This window comes from Beta vulgaris, chromosome 2 (genome assembly GCF_026745355.1).
Source record: "Beta vulgaris subsp. vulgaris cultivar EL10 chromosome 2, EL10.2, whole genome shotgun sequence".
Classification (NCBI taxonomy): Eukaryota; Viridiplantae; Streptophyta; class Magnoliopsida; order Caryophyllales; family Amaranthaceae; genus Beta; species Beta vulgaris.
This window is the reverse complement of record NC_079203.1, coordinates 4,105,117-4,128,536: the sequence shown is the minus strand read 5'-3', so window position 1 is coordinate 4,128,536 and position 23,420 is coordinate 4,105,117. Positions and strand designations below refer to the sequence as shown.

The following is a 23,420-nucleotide window of genomic DNA, read 5'->3' as shown; positions in this document are numbered from 1 at the left end:
TTAATGAAAATTTGAAAAACCTTTAAAGTGGTAAGTTCCATAAGGCTTACATCCATTGATGTGGTGAGGGAGTTTGATCAGCTCCTTTGGCTAGATATGCTAAGATCGGGATGCTGATGCCTTAGTTTAAAAAGCACGCCAGGGGAGCCAGGTGCATACAGGTGGTGACGGCTTCTTCCCTGTAGAGATCCCGGGCGTAACAACCTCCATAAGGTGCAGGCAGGCACGTCCTCAGAAGAAGTGTGAGGCCATGCGCCACATGTGCCTCCTTGTCATTTAAGATAGAGAGGATAATAATAGGTGAAAAATTGTTAAAAGAAACCGAATTATGTTCAAGTTAAACATTACCCACACTCAAATTTGAGCGAAGATCATTGATAGATCTCCTTCTTGAAAGTTGGGATACTTAATGGACCTTTGCTGGTTTCTATTTTTATTTATTTTGGCAAGAGAAAGAAACAAACTATGTGGTCCTTGCGGACAACATAAATGCTTTATCTTAAATATTTTGGTTCTTTGGCTTTTCTCTTAGGTGAGGCTTTTTACTGTTGTTTCATGAATTTGTATCCTCCCATTTTAATTATCCTTGCCTTTTACTTTATCATTACTGAGACTAAGTACTTCTCCTTTTATATGCTTCACTATCATACAATATTTATGGGCTTCTGTCTAGCATTCAGTACCACTAAGGTATGTTTTGAGATAAAATCACCAAAGTGAAATCCTAAACCCCTAAGTCAGCTGCTAGGAAATGGGAACTAGGAAATCAAGAAATCCAAATTGGAGAATCGAATACCAAAGGTTGTTTTATATCTGAAATGTTAATTCAAGGCGTGCTATTGGGTGGGATTGGGCCTGATAAAGGGGCTTGTTTTCCAATACCATACTCACCTATTCTTTTTTATATCTATCACCTACTCACCACCTATGTATGATATAAATGGAACATCCGTACCAGCAGTGGTAGGTACAAATTACACTCCCTGCACGCTGATATTCACTACGGACCGATAGCCTGACCAGTATTCACCTCAAAAATGAAACTTCCACTCAATTCACCTGTTAACTTATCACATCTTTGAAAAAGAAGACAAATCATTTTAAAAACTTGCTACCATGCTGCAGTGCTCAATGGTAACAGGGACTTGCATGCAGCATTCAGACTCTTGCACTTGGTAGACTTCAATATTCGAAAATAGATTATTCACTTCATTTTTTCACTCTCATCATGTGAGCTGGACATCTAGTTTAAGGAAGAGAATAGAGAGTGTTTAGATTAATGTAGACATCATTCGAATCCCATTCTTTATGTTATGCAGATGGGAAATATTGGTCGTTAAAGTTTTACTCAATGTAAGAGTTATGGGATACTACATGTCTACTTTTGAAGGTTGAAATCATGTCATTATGGAGATCATGTACTATATGCGTATTTAATCATTGTAAAGATTCAAAGGATAACATATGCCTATACTCTATTATTTGAAGGTTGAGGAAGCTGATGATATACCAAACATCCCTGCTATTGGTGGGTCAAAAGGTAAAGAAGAGAATTCAACTCCACAAAATGTTTCATCTCAAGATAAGGCGCTCGAAACTGGTGTTGCTAAGATTGACGTTTCAGAGCTCCCTCCTCACATTGTTCTTGAAATGCCAGCACTATCACCAACAATGGTAAGAACTAAAAATTACAGATTCTGGCTATGGCTTTAATGTTCATGTGTGCGTGCGCGCGTGTGCATGTGTCTATTAGTATTTAGATCTAGGGGTAGCTTTCTTGGTAGTTTGGTGTTTTTCTCACTACTGTATGATTTATATATTTTATTATTATCTTTCAGAACCAGGGAAATATTGCAAAATGGATAAAGAAAGAAGGGGATAAGGTAAGCCCTTTTATCTGTAAACTCTTGGTTTGGGCCAATTATTGTGCTATTTCTCTTACTCAGTTTAAGCACTTTTGCAGATAGAAGTTGGTGAGGTGATATGTGAAATAGAAACCGATAAGGCTACTGTTGAATATGAAAGTCTTGAAGAGGGGTAATGCTTTTAATCTAATCCCTCTTGCTTAGGACATTACCTTCTTCATTCACACATATGTTAGCATATCTTTTATTCATGGGGGATATTGATGCGCTTTTATAAGCTAAGCCTCATTGTGATTAACAATGGACCATGATTTTAAATCTTGAAAATGGCTGGGATCGCCATAAGGTCGTGGAACTACTTTTGCAAGCAACGCAAAAGTTTGCGGCTGTTGTGGCCTATTATCTTGGTTGCAGTAAGCTCAAAAACCTTTACTGTGTGGTGATGTGGCCCAGATCCAATACCAGATGATGGACCTAACGATTTAGTTGATTAAAGTATATCATCCGAAATCTGGATGATAGTGTACGCCTTAAAAATCAAAATGGTTAGTCTCAGGGTATATGATCTTATTGCGAACTTGCTTGTGAACTTCTAGACTTATCGCTGAATCCAAGCAATATGCTTTCTGGGTTCTTAACGTGTGAGCTTCTGAAGTGCAATAGAAAAAAAAAAAACTTTGTTTTTAGACCTAATAGCTATATTGTCTAGAAGGAAAAATATTAAGTGAATATATTTCATGGAAAAACATCTACCAAGGAAAAGCGCAACTTGTAGAAGTAGCATTCCTTTGTTTGGTCTCATGGTAAAGGTTGATAATGGTGGGAAGATGATGGATGAGAGAAAAGAAAGAGTAGGGTAAGTAATAGAGAGGAAAATAATGGCTTTCCTTAGAAAGGAACTCTTTTTCCATTTTTGGGAGAATTGTTTTCCACCCTTTACAAACCAATCAAAGGAAAATGGGAAAAAACTAAGTTTTCGTACCCACGAAACACTCTCAAAGACTACACTACCTCTCCTTTGATGAAATTATTAGGACTACCACTTCATACATTAGCAAGGAAAAAACACTAAATCGAGAATGATGAAGCATTGTTGTTTAGATTGAAAAACCTAAACCATCAATAACAAACTCCTTCTCTCTACCTCACTTTGAAAGAAAAAGAAACTTGCCAATGCAAGACTATCCCTTTGTTCATTATAAACTTTCCATTTCTCTGATGCACACATTTAGTTAGTTGGTGGTTGGTCCTTTGTGATTTTTTTTTATAATGTATCAATACGATTCACTGTTAAGAGTATTGTCAATTGTGTAGACCATATGAGATAATGGAAGGACTAATACCACAACAATGTAAGAGCCTTATTTCCATTAACATGGAGTTGGTTGTATCAATCTAGATTTTATATCCGGTGGTCGTTTACATGGATCTTTTGTGTCCATTCTCTTCTATTTAGTGCTACATGCTCCTGAAACCTAATTCTTCATATGTCTCTAATGCCCTTCATCCAAGTTATCTTCAGCCTTGTTTGACTTCTTCTAAAATCTCTTTTATCCCAACCTTCCACTACTCTAACTAATGCATCCTCTGGACGTCATCTTACATGCCCAAGCCATCATAATTCTTATCTCTTATCTCACCCTCAATCTATGGAGCTCTAACCCTCTTTTGAATATCCTCGTTTCGTATTTTCTCTCTCAATATGCTCACATGCATCCATGTTAACATGCATATCTCTGCTACCCTCATTTTCCTAATAGTAATCTTGCTCAAGTTCCCTTTCAACTTTAGAAGTGCACTATAGTTTTCCAAAATGCTGATTGCCCCTCTTCATTTAAGTGACCTTCACCTTGTTTGAATATTGTGAGCTACTTCTTGGTCAATATCCCTATTCCTCGGTGATATCGAGCCAAAGTACTCAAAGCACTCACTCATGGGTAACACTTTTCTATCAAATGTTTCCACATCCTTCCCTATTCCTCGGTAATATCGAGCCAAAGTACTCAAAGCACTCACTCATGGGTAACTCTTTTCTATCAAATGTTTCCACATCCTTTATTGTCTCTTTCATTACTAAAATTACACATTATTACTCCGTTTTGCTTCGACTTAGCCCACACCCTCGAGATTCTAACGTTTGCCTTCATTGTCCCAAATTAACATATAATTTGTCCCTACTCTCATCCACTAATACAATAGCATCCGCAAACAACATACACCATGGTATATAATGTTACTCAGACTCTTGCACTCGAGTCCCATTCGGCTATTTTGTGTCGAAGTGTCCGATTCAACTATTTTGTGAAACTTTTTCATGATTTTGGACCAAAAGGAAGTCCAAATGTTCCAACCATGTCCGAGTGTCTAGGACCTAATATGGTTACTTGAGGTGATTTGAAGATTCCAAGTAACAAGATGGTATTTTATTTTGGATAGGCCATTATTATACTTATCACGGCCACTAGGAGGAAAGGACTTATTGCAGATTTCTATGGTGTCAAATTATTATAGGAAAATCTTCTGTTTGTTTTCACATCTCGATACACTTCCTTAGTTAAGACACTATTTTTATAAGGCATACTCTTCTTCAACATTTCCCACCAAAGCACGTGTCTGAGGACCTTGTCATAGAACTTCAGCTAAATAAGAACTCATATGCATATCCTTCTTAAATTCATTTGTTTGTGTCATAAGATGAATGACCTTCGCAGTGGACTGTCCCGGGCCTCCCGGCTGAAATCCAAAATGTTTCTCCATAATGCTCGTACATTTTCTCAATCAGTAATTTGGTATATTGTTATGGGGACTCTACCCAATTGAAGTGATGGAAACTCTATTTGGGATAAATAAGTAGTTTACTATGGGACGGAGAGTCTTTCATTCAACATATAAAACTGAGTACAAAACTTTTTGGCAACCTAGACATCCATCTTTTCCTTTTTATTATGAAAGTGTAGACACATTACTCTGTTTTCAAGAAATTTTTTACCAACTTAGTTAGCACTTAGGTCAGCATTTTACAAATTAAAAATATCTTTCAAGAATTTTGTTTTTTCCTCGGATTGTGGAATACACAAAATACAACATAAAATTTCCCAAGCAAATAGCTTAAAACATTACAAAATTTAAAGACAATAAATCACTGCACAAGCATCATAATGATGGTATCTATGGGGAGGCCCTTACAGGGTGCTGGTATATAAGGCTTTGGTATGCTAGATTGCTAGTACTTACATTGCAGGCGGACACTTTTAGCGATAATCTCAAGCTTTGATATATTTCTTTACCTTTCATGAACTAAACAGGGTGTTTGCTGCGGATATTATTTCCTTGTTAAAATTATTTTTAACTACGGTCTCTGTATTACTTGGGATACTTTTTGTACACCTTGTTCTTTTGCTTGCTCTTTTGTTCGCATGGCATAAACCAGTACCTGTGATATTTCTTTATGTGAGGGGGATAGTCTTCTAAGTTCCTGTGCCTAGAAGAAGGCCTGATTGAACATTGTGTAATAAATTTTGATTCCCTCTTTCTGTTTTTTTCACCATTTTAAATGTTATATTGCAGCAAGTCTTGCTCAACCTAGAGCCTTATTAAGTGGTAGTATCAACTTAGACAACTAGCCCACAGCCAGACTTAATACTTTACAACACTTAAGTTTTATATTGTGACTTCTCTGCTTGCTCTTGAACAACTGATGCAGGTATCTTGCGAAAATAATGGCACACGACGGATCAAAAGATATCACTGTGGGTCAACCAATTGCAATTACTGTACGTTTTTCAATTGCATTCCTTGAAATTGTCTTCTTTTCGTCTAGAATCGAAGCTCTTTTTATTTTAACTTTTTTTGAAGGTCCACCTTGTTGTCCCGCACTGATTGCTAGACGTTGATCCAGCTATATTATCTTGCTGTCCATCAACTTGTGACTTTGTCTGACATCATATTGACATTGCTAGGTGGAAGCCTTAGAGGACATTGAAAAAGTGAAGGGATCATACAGCTGTGGTCCTGTAGCGGAGGAAAAAAAGTCAACAGCTCTGCCGAAGAAAATTGAACAGAAAGAGCAGAAAAGCAGCATTAGCAGAATTAGTCCATCTGCAAAGCTGCTTATTTTGGAGTTGGGTCTTGATACATCATTGCTAAGCCCATCAGGGCCTCGCGGTACTTTGCTGAAAGGAGACGTTTTGGCTGCAATAAAGTCAGGGAAGGGATCATCGAGAACTGCTGCAACAAAGGAGCAGTCTCTATCACCTCCAATCAAATCGCAAAGTATACCTTTAAGTACACCACAGTCAGTCCTGTATGAGGATGTGTCAAATAGCCAAATTCGGAAGGTGGGTCACCTTATTGTATGATATCTTTTGGACACTCTTCTCTTTAACGTTAAGTTTCCTTATGGCGCATTGTCCAAGTTGTGTCAACTTGCCACCATATTCCCTTGGCAGAGCCTCATACTATGATACCTCTGGGCCTGAGAAAGGGCATAAAAGGTTGCAGCCCTTTGTTTGTGAAGGGTACTGTCTAATATTTGTTTAGGATGGTTCACGAATTGAATTATCTCAGTAAAAATTGGCATGAACTGTCTCAAGGACTATGACTCCACTTCTTTAAACGATCCCAGCTACCCCCTCCATTTCTCAAAAGTTCACTCACTTCTCTTTTCACAAGAACCAAGGAAATAGTGGAGAAGTTGGGGGGAGAAATGAAATCAGTGGGGTTAAGGAAAGATTAAAAAGATGATGTGAAAAATTCAGGAAAAATAGTTATGGCGGGCCTCATTTCCCAGAGTAGAAAAGAAGAAGTGATTTTTTATGAAACGTAGCAAAAAGAAAATGAATGAATTTTTGTGTAACAGGGTAGTATTGTTTAACTTGGAATAGTCTCAAGTAACTTTAGGAGTGTCTTCCAGAGTAGTCTCGTTATAATCTGTTAAACATGCTTTTACTTTGGAGTTTGGGCATATTGCTTTTCTCTTGAATTTTGTCCCCGCCCCCCCCCCCCTACCCTATCAACATCTCCTGATTCTTATGTGTTTAATGCTATAAGTCTTGTAACTCTGCTTTCAAAAGACAGCTGTGAAAGTTGGCATTATTTCAAGTTGATCAATAGTTGAGACTTTTTGTAAAAAATGAGACATAAATGGGACTGTTTATGCCTGGGTTTATTTTAGTATGCTTAAATACTTGTAGGGTAATGGCTAGACTTGACAAATCCGACCCTACTCGAAAACTATCTAAATCAGCTCGAAGTTGGAATGAAACCTTAAATGACTGAATCGATCTGAAAACTACCTGTGTTGAAGTTGAGCCGAACTATCATTGGTTCGAATAATCCCAACTGTTATGTGTTGGAAAGATTGTTTCCTATTTTGTGCTGAAGCTATTATAAAAAACAATTCCTAATTTGACTTTTTATTCCAATTAGAAACATAAAAAAGGAACTGATGGAGTATTATAATAATATTTATGAATTTTTATATTTATTTTTAGGAGAAATCGCAATAATAAATTTGAAATTTAGGGTGTTCTCCCATATTACTCCAAGTTTTGAACCATTTCTTGATATCCTAAGTTGGTTAGAATCCTTCCCATTCAGGTCCCATATGACCTTTTACCAGTTTTAGAAGTCCAGTTTTGCTTTTAATTTGGGTCCAAATTCTCACTCCTTTAAGGGGGGGTGCTTGGTTAAAAACAATAAGGTATGAGGTATGGGTTTAGAATGACTAAAACCTAAACCTAGTGTTTGTTTGCAAAATTTGAACTTTCTGAACCCATATCTCAAGCCCATAAGGTATGGGGTTTAGAAACCCAAGGGGGGGAGGTGAGTATGACTCATACCAAACCTTCAGGTTTAAAAATAAAAGGAAAAAATTCATTCCAATATAAATCCACACACATGGAATCAAGTATCAAGTTCCGACCCCGTACCACCCCGGTTTCATTCCTTATTCCAAACTTATACCACTTCTTGAACCAAACGGCCCTCAAGTGATATATTGCAGAACTTCTAATTGGGACAAATATGGGATGGGCAATCTCAAACTCGTGATTATTAGGGCAAAAAAAAAGTTTAATTTGGGAAGATATGCATATATTGATTCAAACATTAGTACCATATATATATATATATATATAATATATATATATTATATTATATATATATATATATATATATATATATATATATATAATGTTATGATATGATATGACTTAACTCTAAATGAAGTGAATTATACCCAAAATTTATATAAGTTGAATCAACCTGATATTGATCTGAACCTAAACTTGATTGGATGCATGAGCCAAAAACAGAAAACATAGATCTGGATCCAAACCAATCCAAGCCTAACCCGAACCCAACCAGAACCCAAATGGATCAGATACAAACCTGAATCGAAGAATATTAGGCTTGTACTGACCCAAATTGAACCTGATCCGCTGATTGCCACCTTTGGTCTTGGCAGTAATGATATTATGAAAGTACTTGTGATTCAGTCGGTAATAATAGGATTTTACATGGGTCAAATGGTATGTTTCATGTCAATGATATGTCCGCATTGCAGCATGGGCACTGGTGTCAGGTAGCAATTACCTTGGAATGGCTAATGTAGGGGATATGCTCTTTGATGTGACCACACTTAGGGATTTTCTTTTAGAGATGGAATTATACAATTTGAGGATGACTTTAAGATATAGGTTGTCTTGCTTTTTTTAGTAGTTTAAGTTTTATGAATTGCTCATGCTGAGTAACAGAGCATTCTGGCTTGGAAACCCTTTTCCTTGACCTTCTGGCTCTCTGTTCTACCTGGTTGTATAAGTTTTGAGTGATTGCTGTATTTTTTTAGGCTGGGCATGCTTTCTCAGGCTTCTTATGATCATTGTGGATAGAATCAGTTTTCTTTGTTCACATATTACATGAAGTACTTAATCACTCTAGCAGAATTGAGCTGATTTAACTTTCAGTTTATCACTCTTTGATCGGGCTAAGAGGAGAGTAGCATGTTCCTTGATGGATCGACAGATCACTTAATATCCTTAAAGAAAAGTTATGCTTAAGATAAAGATTGTTCGGGATTACATGACAAACTATTGGTGGATAAATCTGATCTTTCTTCTGATTCACTGGTGTTTCTAGTAAATTGGACCAGTTTCGTTATAAGTGAACCTAGCAATAATATACATATGCGTTGACAGAGAGCATCATGGATCTCCATAGATTGAGGCTCTAACAAAATGTTTTCTAGTATTGACAAATGCTTGGTTTTAGTAGTTGTTGACTAGGCTTGGAGTCTCACATTTTTTTAATCTTGTTACAGACTAGGTGAAATGGGAACGAAATTCGGATTTTTGGTGGAAATGTGAAATAATGGCAGTATTTTCTGTCTTACTGTCATGATCCTGTATTCCTCTGCTTGTTGTTTGGGTAGTAGGTGTCCTATACAATTGTGTAGCATGAGAATGATTGGATTAAGTGTGACAGATATTCCTGTACTTTGTAAAGACGTGTGATCTTCTGTCTATATATGTTCCAAAGTGTCTTGATACCTATGTATGGTGCATCACATCATTATATTATTTGTTTTGGTGTAAAATGTACTTGTTTGACAAAGGAGGAAAAGTTCATTTCGTGAAGAACCAAGTCAGACTTGTTTTCATATTTTACTCTCTTCCAAACGGAGAATGTTTGGTTGCTTTTGAGTGGTTCATGGAACACTTCTTTTATTTACAGGTTATTGCAAAACGTTTGTTGGAATCAAAACAAAGTACACCTCATCTTTACCTATCTACAGGTTTGAATCTTCAAGTGTATTCTTTTATTGCCTTGGCCTGCCTTATTCTATGAATTTATTTCTTGTGTTGTATATAAGTTGTCATGACGTGAGATATCTATGGTTTTAACAGATGTTATACTAGATCCTCTGCTATCATTCAGAAAGGAGCTAATAGGTATTGGGATATGGGCCTACTTATGAGCTACTTCTTTTGTGTCAATTCAATTTATTTTGTGGCTGACTGTCCCCTTTTATGCGTATTTAGAGAAGCACGGTGTCAAGGTTTCGGTGAATGATATTGTCATCAAAGCTGTTGCTGTTGCTCTGCGTAATGTGCCAGAGGCGAATGGTAACTATCATTGAAAATTCTGTTTTTGCTGATAAACTAGTATTTGGGCCCGAGCGTTTCCCCGGGTTGGTATTGTTTTCCGAACTTGATATGCATTTTTTTCAGTTTCTATTTAAATATATCAAGGAAAACTCAACGTTTAAAAGGTACATATATAATAATATGGACACTTAAAGCATGACTAAAAATTGGTTGAGATGGTAATTGTGTCATGTATAATAGTAAGAGGTCTTGATTCAAATCTTGTTGCAAGCTAATTTTACTTTTGTTAATTGACATGACTTATGTACATTGGACAATTCTAGTGGAGTAACAGAGGTGCCACGTGGTGTGTGTACATTGTCACGCATGTCTTTTAATATATTTGTATAGATACTCACTCTATCTCTAATTCTTGCTACATAGCCATAAATGTGGAGATGGAAATGGATCGTGTTCGGGATGGGTGGAGCTTCACCTACATCCATCCATCCATCAGTCACCCGCATAAGCAATCACCCATATCCATCCATCCGTCATCCACCGGGTGAACGAGTGGGTCGGGTGGTTAGTGGGTGAGGAGATATATAACGATTTTTACAAAATATTTTGCCATAAGATACATATTTTTAAAATTTTCAACTAAAAAGTTCAATGAAGTAAGTAAATAAACATGTGTAATTGACAATATGGATGATGGGTGGGTGTTAAGCGGTGATGGGTTGGGTGACTGATGAAAAAAATCTCACCCGTATCCATCACCCACTTCACCCACCACCCGTTTTTCATCCGTTTATTTTGGATTTTCACCTGCTTAATAAAATCGGGTTAAGCGGATGATTGGATGATCCATCATCCATTTCCATCCAGATCCATACATAAATGGATGTCTCAATTCACTTGTTAGATACCTATCTCAGCAAGCCTTTTCTCTCTTATTTTCAGTAGAGGTAGACCTCACATTCATCCACCCACTTTTCTCTCTACTTTTTTCATCCTTAAAAAAGCGTGTATAACCTGTATGTAACAAGTAATTAGAGAGACAAAGAGTAGTTGTCATCACGGTGAACTTGGAAGATGTGCAGGTGAAAAAAAATAATCTGCTTGTTTACTGGAGTTATTTGTTTTCATACAGCAGCAAGTTTGTTTCTTTTTGGGGCTAGATAGATATATCTGGTTCAATTTGACAATGCTTTTCTTTTGGTGGCTCTGCATGATTCTGTGCTGATAATTGTAGGCTTTTGGGATGCTGAAGGTGGGAAATGTATCTTCAATGATTCTGTTGATATATCAATTGCAGTGGCTACAGAGAAGGTCTTTTTTCCTTCTTTTTTATCCTATAGTTTCCTCAGAAGCTTTATGCCAGCATTTCCTGAATATGCTGTGCCTTGACTACAGGGATTGATGACTCCTATAGTTAGGAATGCTGATCAGAAGACTATATTGGGTATATCTTCAGAGGTAATGCCTCAATAATGGCAAATATTCTTATTTTAGCTTACTAATACATGAAGGTTAAATACGTATAATGACAAGGAAGATCCAGGGTGCATGAAATGTGAAAGGATAATTCAAATTATTGCTGTTATAAATGTCTTATATTTAATGAAAGAACGAAAACCCTGATTACCTTTTAGATGGTTTTTTTCCCCTCTTCCTGGGATTAGTGCATTAAATGATATACATAAAATGTGGGAGGATGGAAATTCTTGCATATTTTACTTAATTTCCTATGTGCATCCACTTTTCATATTCTTTTTGTTCTATACTTATTCTTTATACCTTATTGTGTGTTTGTGCCGTTTAATCTAAAATAGTAGTTACGAAGAGTTAGTATCAGTTAAGGGAAAAGATTGTGTAATAAGTTACATTCAAAGTTTCCAGCATTTGCACAAATATGAACGTATAAATAGTTCTCTATCACGAAATTTGTCTTAATACTTGAATATCCTTGGAATTTTCAGAATACAAATTGAAATATGATAGAAGGAAGGGGGTAGCTTTTTTAAGATCTCATTTTGGTTGTTGAACCATTAAGGGTGTAATTCATTTGAATAGATGTGGTTTGTTTTGTATGCGACATCATTTATTGGGAGTAGAAATGGGGACACGTAAATAATCATTCGAGTGGCAATTTGATCTAGTCATTATTCCTCATATTGTATGTGGACATGAGAAAAAGGATGACTACCGATAAATTTATCTTTGTTGTTGTGTGTTTAAGATGAGAAGAAATCTTAACTATCAAAGTATTGTAAGAATATGATAATGTCTGCATGGTACCTGAGCTTATAAATTATCATTATGATGACAGATTTGAGAAAGGCTGTATATATTTTTATTTTTTCTATTAATATTTCCGTAAGCCTACTCAAAGTCGTAGGATATGGTTAGATTTATACAACAATATGGCAAAGATCATCCATCGCTCTGGAAAAGGACCTCATATTCCTTTGAATTCGACCTTGTGCGTGAAGGCTAATCATAAAAGCCACTCCATATCCTATTCCATGCCACCCTTTCTTGTCATACTTCCATCATAATAAATCTATGCTGGAATTGGTTGAGTGAATGGATTTGAATTGGGTTTCATCCATCCACATGTTACTCAGCATTGATCAGGACTGGGATCAACAGTCAATTTGGTGAAATTGATTTTTTAAGAAGAAAAGAAAAATAAAATAAAGGGCTTTCAAAGAAGAACTAGATTTCGGGCTCGGCAGTGCTCCAAGTTGTTGCATAGCCAACACTCAAAATCTTGTGGCCTTGCGGAAAAAGTCGTAAAATTAAATTTTGAAAATTGTTGACAAGATCACTTACATTTTTTTTAATCTGATATCTCCATTCATTATAACATTAGATTAATTAATAAAATCAGTATGATCAAACTTGAGCTCATGAGTTCGAGACTTGTACTCACCATGTTTACTATTATTGAGGTTTGTGGAGGATCACATGGAGTGAAGTCCATTGAATGATGGAGAGTGTCACTTGGCGGATGTTTTGTGTATGTTTTACTAATTGACTCGAAGTCTCATGGGTTAATTATATGGATTATGGAACAGTGATATATTTCATAGCCATTTCAATAACAGTTTATAATCAATACTAGACTTGGCATCTCCCCTTGTTTGAGGGTAAGTGATGCTGCTCACATATTTGTAGTGTGTAAATAAGATCTATTTTGGCAAAGGAATGTGGAAGGAAAATGGGGTAAAGAAAGAAATAGTGTAGTACATAATACATAGTAAATATAACATTGCTTAGAGTTATATGAATTAGAGCCATAGTTTAGCATATGTGGTTCCAAGGATTAACCTGCTTGCAGATTAAATTAGAACCTTGTGGTGATTGAATGGTAATAATTAGTAATATTATGTAAATGATTCTCAATGGAGACTATTTGCAAATCCATGCTTTCCAGGTTTAGTTATGTGGGAATAAAATGCTTTTAATCATTCTCATCCTCCACCCCCTTTGTCCTTTCATTTATCTACTCCCCTTTCATCCTTTTTTTTTTCTCATCTATCGTTTGCAAGGACTGGAAGTACCACTTTCAATCCCGCGTCCATGTGCTGATCTCAACATACTAGACAAGTTGCCTATTTTTGAAGTAAGAACTAGTTTTTAGGCCCGGGCTACTCCCCAAGTAATTATATATTTCATTTATTAATATTTTACTTTGAAATAATGACATCAAAGTATAACTTGGTTTAGTGGTCAAGACATTAGTATATATGTTTGTGATCTCGGGATTGTATCTTACATAATTTATTTTATATTTTTTTAGTGTATGTGAATTATATAACATAAAATACTCCAAGCGAAGGCGCCACGTGGCACCGTTCCTTGCTTAGTAACGCCTTTTAATATATTAGTATAGATAGATTAGTATCTTGCTTAAAAGAATTTGCTTTCAAGAAAATAATTTCTAGTTTTGTAGTATCCATGATTACTTTTAGTTTATGTAGGAGCTTAATATCTTTTGGTTTACATTGTTCTCTTGAGTTCTTAAATGGGCATCAGAACATGAACCCATAATAAAATCCTATCGAAAGCTCTCCAATGGTTAACACTGAAAAATCTACAAATTGGTAATCAGTGTTGATTATGACCTGAATTCTTGTAGATTGTCTATGAACGATGCTTTTCTTAGATAGCAAATTATTATGTGAATATCCCTCAACAAATATGCATGACAGGTTAAAGAATTGGCTGAAAAAGCTAGGGTTGGGAAGCTGAAGCCTGAAGAGTTTCAAGGTGGAACGTTTAGGTTAGTGTTTCAAGTATTTTGTATCATGAAATCTGACGTACATGGTGTGGAATATTACAAAGCTGATAACATCTCAACCTTTTTCATAATGTTTTGCAGCATCTCAAATCTAGGGATGTTCCCAGTGGACCACTTCTGCGCAATTATCAACCCTCCACAGGTAACTATTTGTTGCTTTTTGTATTTGTAGACATCATCTTTGTGTGAAATTTTTTTAGAAGCCTATGCCCTTTCCATCAAGGGAGTTCATCAGACACATAGATAGAATCATCAGTTTCAATCTTACTAGCAATTAACTTTTGCCTGCCATTCTTGTTCTGTCTCGTTTTTGCAGGCTGGAATTATTGCAGTTGGCAGAGGGAACAAGGTTGTTGAACCTGTGATTGGAATTAATGGTGGGTTATTATTCACTCTCAGCTAATGCCATAATTGCGCCTTTTGTCATAAGTTTTAATCAAATTTTCACTCATATTCAGGAATTGAGGAACCTGCCGTTGTTACAAAAATGAACTTAACATTATCTGCTGATCATCGTGTTTTTGATGGCAAAGTTGGAGGTAAGTGAAGTGATATCTCATCTGTCGAATTAAAAGTTGTGGATTTCTGGTCTATTTAAATGAGATGTCGTATATATAAATTACTGTTTTTTTAGTGAAATAAAAAAAATATCTTGTGTTTACTAATTCTGTATCTTATGCTTATATATTTTTCAGGCGATTTTCTTAAAGCTTTACGAGCAAATTTTGGTGATTTGAGGAGATTGTTATTGTGATGAGAGCTTGGATAGATGGCAGGTGCCGACTTTGCAATTTTGGCTTTATTTTTTTTATATATAAAAATAACATTTTTCATGAAGGTAATAAGTCTTGCGAGTTGCGAGTGCTAACCCTATTGAGAAAAAATGTGTAAAAGAGATCATTGGTTTAACAAACTAGTTAGTGCAGTGGGATGCATTGGCAATGGCTGTTGCTTGTTTTACATATGATGATTGATGACTAACCATTTTGATAAGTTTGTACGGCGGTGTTGATTCATTGTGAAATGATGCTAGTGAAGAGCTGGAAACAAGTCATTTTATACTTGTTATACATTTCATCATTGTAATTGGAACATATGGTTTTGCAATAAAAGCCAATGATGTCATTCTCTATCTGAGATGATAAACCAAGTTCGCAGTGGAACAAAGTTAAGTTTCTTTCGTCATTAATTCAGGTTGCAAGTTCGAACTTTGTATTATGATACTCCCTCCGTCTTTTATTAGTTTACCCCTTTCTTTGGGGTACATTTGCCGAGATACTAATTTGAACCTTAATATCTCTAATTTTCGATAAGCAACAATTAGAAAAAGTTGATATTTGGATAATACACATTGAGACGAATCCAACAAGATCTCACATGACTATATTTTTCCTTAAATACAAATTACAAAAGATAGTCAAAGTCATGTATGTGAATAGTGTCAAAAGTCAAAAGGGGTAAACTAATAAAAGACGGAGGGAGTATTTGTTAATTTATTGGGGTTCAAGTGCAGTGAGAGATATTGTAAGGAATCGTGCTACACAGAAGCTGTAATCTCTTATAAGAAAATTAAATAATAATACTGGTTAGTGTAACTTTTCCCTTCCATACATATACTTTTTAACATGGTAAGGGTCTAAGGGACTAAGAGTGCCCAGTCCACAATGGGTTAGAATTGGGTTTGGTTCATGTGGTGAGCTTTTCTAACTTCTCTAGAAAGGTTTAGGGTTTAATTCCTACTCCATGCATTTGTTTGGAATTTAAGGGGAGAGGGGGGGTTGGGGATGTCCGGCTTGTAATGAATTTTTGAATAGGGTCTTGTACGAATGCAGTCCAGAGGATTAAAAAAAAAAAAAAAAGTCGACAATAGATAAGGCCTTATGAGGCAGCCTGGCCTATAACACAAAATCTTATAGTGTGTGTGTTTAAATTTTTAAATAATATCCATCTATTTGATTTTATTATAATAGGCTTTCAATCACATTAGAGAGCCATTAAAAACCCCATCAAGACTCAAGCCAACTTCATAACAAAATTTGGACATCGTGCATTTTGTGAATTGGTGAACTACTCCATTATATTCTCTATAAAAAAAATAATTACATTATGACTTTATGCTGTTATATATTTAATATGTATTACTATAACTTATGACTAAAGTTTTTAGGCTCCGTTTGGTAGGGCATAAATCATTTTCAATGTAAAATGATTTTCATGGAAAACAATTTATAATGGAAAGCACAATTCCAAAATTAGTTTTCCGTTGTTTGGTTCGATGTAAGAAAAATGATGAAATGAAAGGAAAATGAAAGGGAAAGTAAGGAGGTAGTGAGAGGAGTGTACAAGAGAGATAAGGAAAATAGTTTTCTTTCATTTTGAAACGAAAATGGTTTTCCATCATTGGGAGAGTAATTTTACCCCAAGGGAAAATGATTTTACACTTTTTTGCCAACCAAACAGTGTAAGATTGAAAATAGAGGAAAACAGTTTTCCAGGAAAACGTTTTATGCCCTACCAAACGGAGCCTTAATGAAAACGATAGGGACAAATAATTAATATCATTATTTCCATGATTCACCATCAATAAGCTGGGTAGTCAACATGCAAAGAAAAATAACCTATCTTATTAGGTCTTTAAGGAATGAAAAGGAACAAATATTAAATTTAAAAGGAGTATATGAATTTGTAAAAAGAAAAAGAAATGGACTGATTCAAATACGAGATCAAAACTATATACAAAATAAACTTCATACATCAAATAGTGAAATTTTCATACTAGTTTATTTTTGCACGAGATTAAGTATTTACCGTATTTAAACACATCTATCTATACAACTTTTGAAATCAAAGATATCTTGGCCTAATGGTTAAGATTGAGGTGCTATGAACGATAGATTACAGGTTCGAAATCCCCTCTCCTCTCCTTTGTACTATGTACTGCCTTCGTTTGACGTGGATTAGGGAGAGAGGCAAAGACTAAAGAGCCCCCAAGAAAATAAGGATGTACACAAAATAGGATCAATAGTCAATACCATCCTTAACTCCTCATTGACATTACGAACTAATGATTACGTTCTACAATTCATTGCACGTGTACAAATATAAAGAAGTGAGTAAGTGAGTGTGTATTTCAGAAAATAGTTAGATTCACTTTCATTTTATATGCCGATTCCTATAAAAACCTACACAAACGCAGTCGTGCTCTTGATTAAAACAACTGCTTGTTGATTCCTTCACATTCATGTAATCATTCCTCGTATCTCTCGTTCTTCTTCAAATTCATCTCTTTTCTGGGTTCTCAATTTCTGTTGGTGAGTCATTTATTTTTCTGTTTGATTCTGCATGTTAATTCATATATTAACTTTTTCTGGGTAATACTCATTTTTGTATATTATATTATCTAATCTAATCTTTCGTGTGAAATTTTAAAGCTTTAAAGTTTTAGAGTTATTGGATGCAATAATTTAATCTTCTCGCTCTTTTCTGCTTTATTTTTTAAAGTAAAAAAGAACAGAGAAAGTTCCATTTTGAAGATGAATGGGAAGAAATTAGCAATTGAGAGGGATTTTAGTATCTGTTTAGCTAAATTTATGTAAGACAAATTATGGGTGTTTTGGAAAATGGACTCAATTGAGATGGTAGCATATCAATCCAATCATTCTTTTTTTGTTTTGTTTTGTTTTCTGCTATCTACAATCATTTTTGTTGTTGTTGTTTGCTTCCATTGCAAATTTTAAATTAATATTAGTCATCTTAAAAAAAAAAAAAAGGCTCCTACATATATGGATAAAATCTTTTTTTCTTTTTCTTAGAAAACTATTATAGAGTTCATTGAGGAGCAATGTTGGTTTGTTCATCAAGCTTCAAGCTATCATATTTCAATGGACATGCTTTAATAGTGACCAACTTGAGCAAGCAATGGAATTGTGGTTTTGTGCCTGAATGTAGGCCTATAAGTTATTCTCAACCCAAAGTTGCTTTGAGAGTCGAAAATTTGGCCCCATCGAAGCGATCTAATGATGATATCCTTGTGCAAAGCTATAATGGCAAATCTAGCAATATAGTGTCCATCCCAGAGGACAATGGAATTTTAGAGGATTCTGGTGATGGTAATGGGAATTTTCCACCAGAAAATGGTGATGATGGCAGAGGTGGTGGTGGTGGCGATGGCGAAGGGGATGATGAGGATGAAAAGGAATTTGGTCCACTTTTGAAATTTGAGGAGGTGATGAGAGAAACTGAGAAGGGGTAACTCTTCCTTCGGATATACTGGAAGCTGCCAAAACCACAGGGATAAGGGAACTGATATTGATGCGATATTTGGAGTTGCAGGTAATTATTTCTACCACTTGAATAGGTATCTTTTTCTTTGGCTAAGTGAGGTTTAGAAAGTAATGAACCATGAATCTAGTCTATATGTACTTTAATTCTAGTAATAGGGAGAAAAACACGACTTTTGTCAAGATTTATGTGACTTTGGTAAATGTGTCAATATTTAATCCTCTAAATTTTGCTGATGTATGAGTAAGACAGAATTATATCATGAGAATGTCATTGAATTGTGCTAAAGAGTTAACGGTATCAACGAAAATTGGTAGAAATGACGTGCAATATCTACTTTGCGACAGATGTTTTGGATCACTATTCTTGTCACATTCTGCTAAAAGATTTTGTTTATCTTGTTCTGATTTTAATTGGATTCTATGGCATCTTTTCGTTGTATTTAGTTAAGTTAACTCATTGCTATGTCTCGTTGCTGATACTTAGGGTTCAGCTTGGCCACTAGGCTTTCTGATGAGACATATTTCAATGCTCCGCAACAGGATGCTAGCTGATCCTGCATTCTTATTCAAAGTTGGTACTGAGGTATGTTTATAACACCTTCTTTCAATATAAGGATGGATATTTTAATGAACTATAACACCTTATCTTGTTTTGTGGTGAGTCTATTCTGTCTTGTATATGTAATCCCTTTTCTAGAATCCTGGATCTGCCAATAATGTCGCAATAGTGCCTCATTGTGTCTGGATTTTCCATTTTTGGGGATTGGAAGACGAATTTATGCATTATTCTATAACCCTGCATCTGGAAGCTTTGATCATACTATTTATTATATGTGTGTGTTTGAATGATGCAGATAGTTATTGATTCTTGCTGTGCTACGTTTGCTGAAGTTCAAAAAAGAGGGAAGGATTTTTGGAATGAGTTTGAATTATATGCTGCAGATCTTCTGGTTGGTGTGGCTGTTGACATAGCCTTGGTTGGTATGTTAGCTCCATATGCTCGTATTGGGCGACAAACTGTATCGAGTGGTCTTCTAGGACGTTTCCAGCATGCTTGTCGTAATCTTCCTAGTAGGTAATTGGACTTTACAAGGTGTACCCGATCTTCTCTGACATCGTAGCTCTCACATTTTCATATTGATGCTCCTTGGTACTTGGAGAAGTGTCTATCAGCAAGAAAGTATTTGAGTTGACCTTTACTCTTTGTTTAGATAAAGAAAATTTGGGAAGGAGAGGGCATTCTGCCATTTACACCCCAAAGCAGAACATTTTTATATTTTAAATTGAGGGTATTGAAGTTATTTAGAAAACATTCCGCTGTCTTCCCATCTGCACATGGCAGATACATATTTCCTCTATTTGCACCTCCCTCTCCCCCCTTCCCCCCCCCCCCTCATTTGCTTACTGCCAATTTAGAATATCAGTTGCACAGCCTTTCAGGCAGTAACTAGTGATTGCACTTCACTATATGAGCTGTTTACTAATGTTGCTCTAAATTTTGCGTGCACCGCTACATGTTCAAACTTCAAAGTAACTAATTATATGTTGGAATTGCAGTGTGTTTGAAGCTGAAAGGCCAGGATGTAGGTTTTCTGTAAAGCAAAGAATTGCAACGTACTTCTATAAGGTATTGAAAACTCATGTATGAAATGTTATCTGTTATTAAAGGGTGCTGGAAGCTAACTTGCCCTGACTTGTTATTTTTTGGCAAAATCTGAGTGCGACACTCATTTCAGTGACTTGCATGCCCTTACACAGCAATAGTGCTATGGAGACCACATACTATATCCTAATGGAAGTCAACTTGTAGGGCAATTTTCCATTTCACCTTTCATGAATCGACTTGGATCTAACTCTCATTTTATTCCATGTGAAAAACTATGTGATTCATATCACCATGTGATGTCCAGAGGAGCTTCTTAAAACTCCAAACCATTTAGGAGTCCTCTCATTGGGCATGTGGGATGAATACTGAACCGGGGGAGTTATAAGACATTTGTGCTACCATTTGTTTTTACCTTTCTCCAAGTTTTTGTCTATTCCCTTCCCTTTTTATTTGTTTGACACCTACAGTTTCTGTGTCTTTTTGTCCAGCACTCCAACTAGGCTTAATTTCTTTTTCTAAAACATTTTGCAAGTTAAACTAGAATATTCACTGCAGAGAAAAGAGAGATTAACAGAGGGGAAAAAGACAAGGTTTCATCAAAAGCCAAGAAAAATCCGAAGGACTGAAGTGCTAAGGCTTGGATATTGCTGTCACGTCCTATATTGACCTATCTAGCTGAATATCTGGATGCTTCTTTTCCAAGGATCAATATGATGCTTCCTCAGCCTCATCCATGCTCCCACATGTTGTGTCCTGATCTTATGAGAAGATCCTAAGTCAGAAGAAGCTGGAAACTTTTAGGAAAAAATCCTTTTCTGTTCATCTTTCCATGATTATAATCATATAACAGGCTATAGAGTGTTCAGTGTAGGATGTAAGTTGTAAGTCATTGTTTCAATGTTACAAAGACAGATGCTTGGTTGAAGTTGCATTACTAGGAGTCTAGGGTAGTACTCCCTTCGTTTCTTTTTAGTTTACTCACTTCACTTTGTGGGAGAACCAATGAGGGATTAGAAAGTATGAGAGATAAAGGTGAAAAAGTGGAGAGAGAAACTGAAAAGTGAGAGAAAGAAACTAAAAAGTGGGTTAAAATATTGAAAACTGGATGACATGGGTGGAAAAGAGGAGAACATAGATGAGACATGTTACCAAGAATAGAAAAACGATAGTGTATAGATCAAAAAGAAACTAACCAAAAAGTAAAGTGTGTAGATTAAAAAAAACGGAGGGAGTATCGGTCAAATTGAAATAGAAACTACAACAATTACATTGGGACAGACAGCAATTCATAGTGTAAGTTAACACGTTTATTATGCAGGGTGTATTGTACGGGGCTGTTGGATTTGGATGTGGAATTATTGGCCAAGGAATTGCAAATATGATCATGACCGCTAAACGGTAATCTTCTGTATGTTTAGTATATCATCTTACTATATGTGGAGGTCAATTTTACATCATACTTCTATTATGTAGTAGTTGCATAATGCATGACCGAGCCCTAGTATCACATAATATATTGAATGTTGTCTGTTAGATATAAAATTTGGTTCATTGACACATGGCAACTGGTTGCAAACTCATATCTATTCACAGTTCATATCAGCGAATCATAAATCAACTTCACTCTTTGCTTTCGTTCCACTTTATCCATTATCATAAAGCTCTTCACAATGTTTCGAAGTTCTGGGAGGTTCTGAGGACTGTGAAATATGTTAGAATTGACAATCACTTTCTGAACGTTCAAGTGTTTAAGTTTAACTGACTGAAGGTATATGTAATCAGATTTAAAGAGTGAAAAATTGAGGATAGTGCTATGGTGAAGAACTTTTTGTGGTGTAAGCTTGTATTAAGTTTTAGTTGGGATTACTGCTTAAGTTTCAGATAAAGTTTAATACAACCTTTTACCTAGAAACTCGGGAAACGTGTGTTACAAATCTTTTTTCCCCTGTTAATTCATTATTTTTTGGAAGCAGTTGTAGCTTGAGAGTTGAGAGTGCTTGTGGCATATAAATCTAGAAGTATATTCCATCTTCCGTTATTTATTCAGGTTGAATGTTTTCTTGAACAGGAGCATAAAGAAGTCAGATGAGGATGTACCAGTTCCCCCACTTGTACAAAGTGCTGCACTCTGGGGTATGTTATGTTTGAATATTGTTCTAACTTTGCTGAGGCAAAACTTGTAGAACTATCTTCCATATGACTGGCCTCCATTTTATTCATTTACGAGTTTTGCTGGTCGAGAATCACTTTGAATTTTATCCTCCAAAATTTTTTTTTCTTTCTTTTTGAAGGACAAGTTGGGTACTGTAACGAGATTGTTGCCTTTTGGATCAGGTGTTTTCCTGGCTGTCTCGTCCAATACACGTTATCAGATTGTAAATGGACTGGAGCGTGTTGTTGAAGCATCACCATTGGCAAAGAATGTTCCGCCTGTTGCAATGGCTTTCACCGTTGGAGTGCGATTTGCCAACAATATCTACGGTGGTATGCAGTTTGTGGATTGGGCTAAATTGAGCGGTGTCCAATGAATAGCTTGGATCTTAGTTTGATGGCCAAAGCCTCATCCAGGCCCTTTCGAGACCCAAAACATGCTGCACTATGAATCTCAAAACCACGGCTGACATTGGTTACACTGTCTCATGCATCATGAGGTACAAGAGCTTATAACCTTTAGGAGCAGAAGAAAATTGTTCACTAAATGTTTATCACTAATCTATGAAGTAGAACTGTAGATTCCCACCTTTGAAGAACGCCATGAAATAAATTGAAGATGTTCAATCCTTTGTACTTTTGAATTTCATCAAATAAAAAAGTGTGCGCTGTAAGCAATTTTCTCGAAATATCATCGATTCTTCCTGGTGTGGTTACATTCGACCTTGATATTGAATTTGAGCTATGTAGCCAAACAGCCCATCTTTCACATTATATTTGTCATTTTACTCTTGAGTCTCGACACGAGTTCCTCTTTTAAGTTCTCTCCTTTTTTGCTAGACTTCTAATAACGTGCACATGCTACATGATGCTAGTAAAAAAGACAGAAGAAGTATATATTACGTATATATCATTCCAAGTTCCTAATTTCACATATCGCAATGCTTTTTAGGCATTAAAATCTTTGATTACATAATAAAAAAGAATGAAAAGTTAATATTTGAAAATATAATTGAAACAAAATTAACAAAAACCCATGTAATAATGATTAGTGTATTTGAAAATTTATGGTCAATGTTTTGACTTCATAACAGGAACATTACATAAAGACAAATATGAATG

The 23,420-nt window shown here is 35.7% G+C and overlaps 2 protein-coding genes across 6 annotated transcripts in view; both read left to right on the top strand.

The window, feature by feature from the left end:
• LOC104887207 (dihydrolipoyllysine-residue acetyltransferase component 1 of pyruvate dehydrogenase complex, mitochondrial) overlaps window positions 1-15,404 on the top strand; it is a 29,924-nt gene extending 14,520 nt beyond the window's left edge. For all 5 annotated transcript variants that reach the window (XM_048638181.2, XM_048638180.2, XM_057392438.1 and 2 more), the window contains 15 exons: window positions 1,489-1,674; window positions 1,839-1,883; window positions 1,964-2,037; window positions 5,569-5,638; window positions 5,825-6,202; window positions 9,597-9,657; window positions 9,770-9,814; window positions 9,905-9,988; window positions 11,205-11,281; window positions 11,366-11,428; window positions 14,170-14,240; window positions 14,340-14,400; window positions 14,575-14,635; window positions 14,717-14,797; window positions 14,954-15,404. In XM_048638181.2, the coding sequence (XP_048494138.1) occupies window positions 1,489-1,674; window positions 1,839-1,883; window positions 1,964-2,037; window positions 5,569-5,638; window positions 5,825-6,202; window positions 9,597-9,657; window positions 9,770-9,814; window positions 9,905-9,988; window positions 11,205-11,281; window positions 11,366-11,428; window positions 14,170-14,240; window positions 14,340-14,400; window positions 14,575-14,635; window positions 14,717-14,797; window positions 14,954-15,012 (1,416 nt within the window). In that variant the 3' untranslated portion in view covers window positions 15,013-15,404. The remainder of the gene's footprint in view (window positions 1-1,488; window positions 1,675-1,838; window positions 1,884-1,963; window positions 2,038-5,568; window positions 5,639-5,824; window positions 6,203-9,596; window positions 9,658-9,769; window positions 9,815-9,904; window positions 9,989-11,204; window positions 11,282-11,365; window positions 11,429-14,169; window positions 14,241-14,339; window positions 14,401-14,574; window positions 14,636-14,716; window positions 14,798-14,953) is intronic.
• A 1,446-nt stretch (window positions 15,405-16,850) lies between these two features.
• On the top strand, window positions 16,851-23,093 carry LOC104887163 (hypothetical protein). Its single transcript, XM_010671760.4, is given in 9 exon segments — window positions 16,851-17,569; window positions 18,071-18,499; window positions 18,502-18,590; window positions 19,026-19,124; window positions 19,396-19,616; window positions 20,099-20,168; window positions 21,466-21,545; window positions 22,216-22,280; window positions 22,482-23,093. Coding segments are annotated over 8 exon segments (1,218 nt in total). The 5' UTR covers window positions 16,851-17,569; window positions 18,071-18,099; the 3' UTR covers window positions 22,676-23,093.
• The last annotated feature ends 327 nt before the right edge of the window (window positions 23,094-23,420 follow it).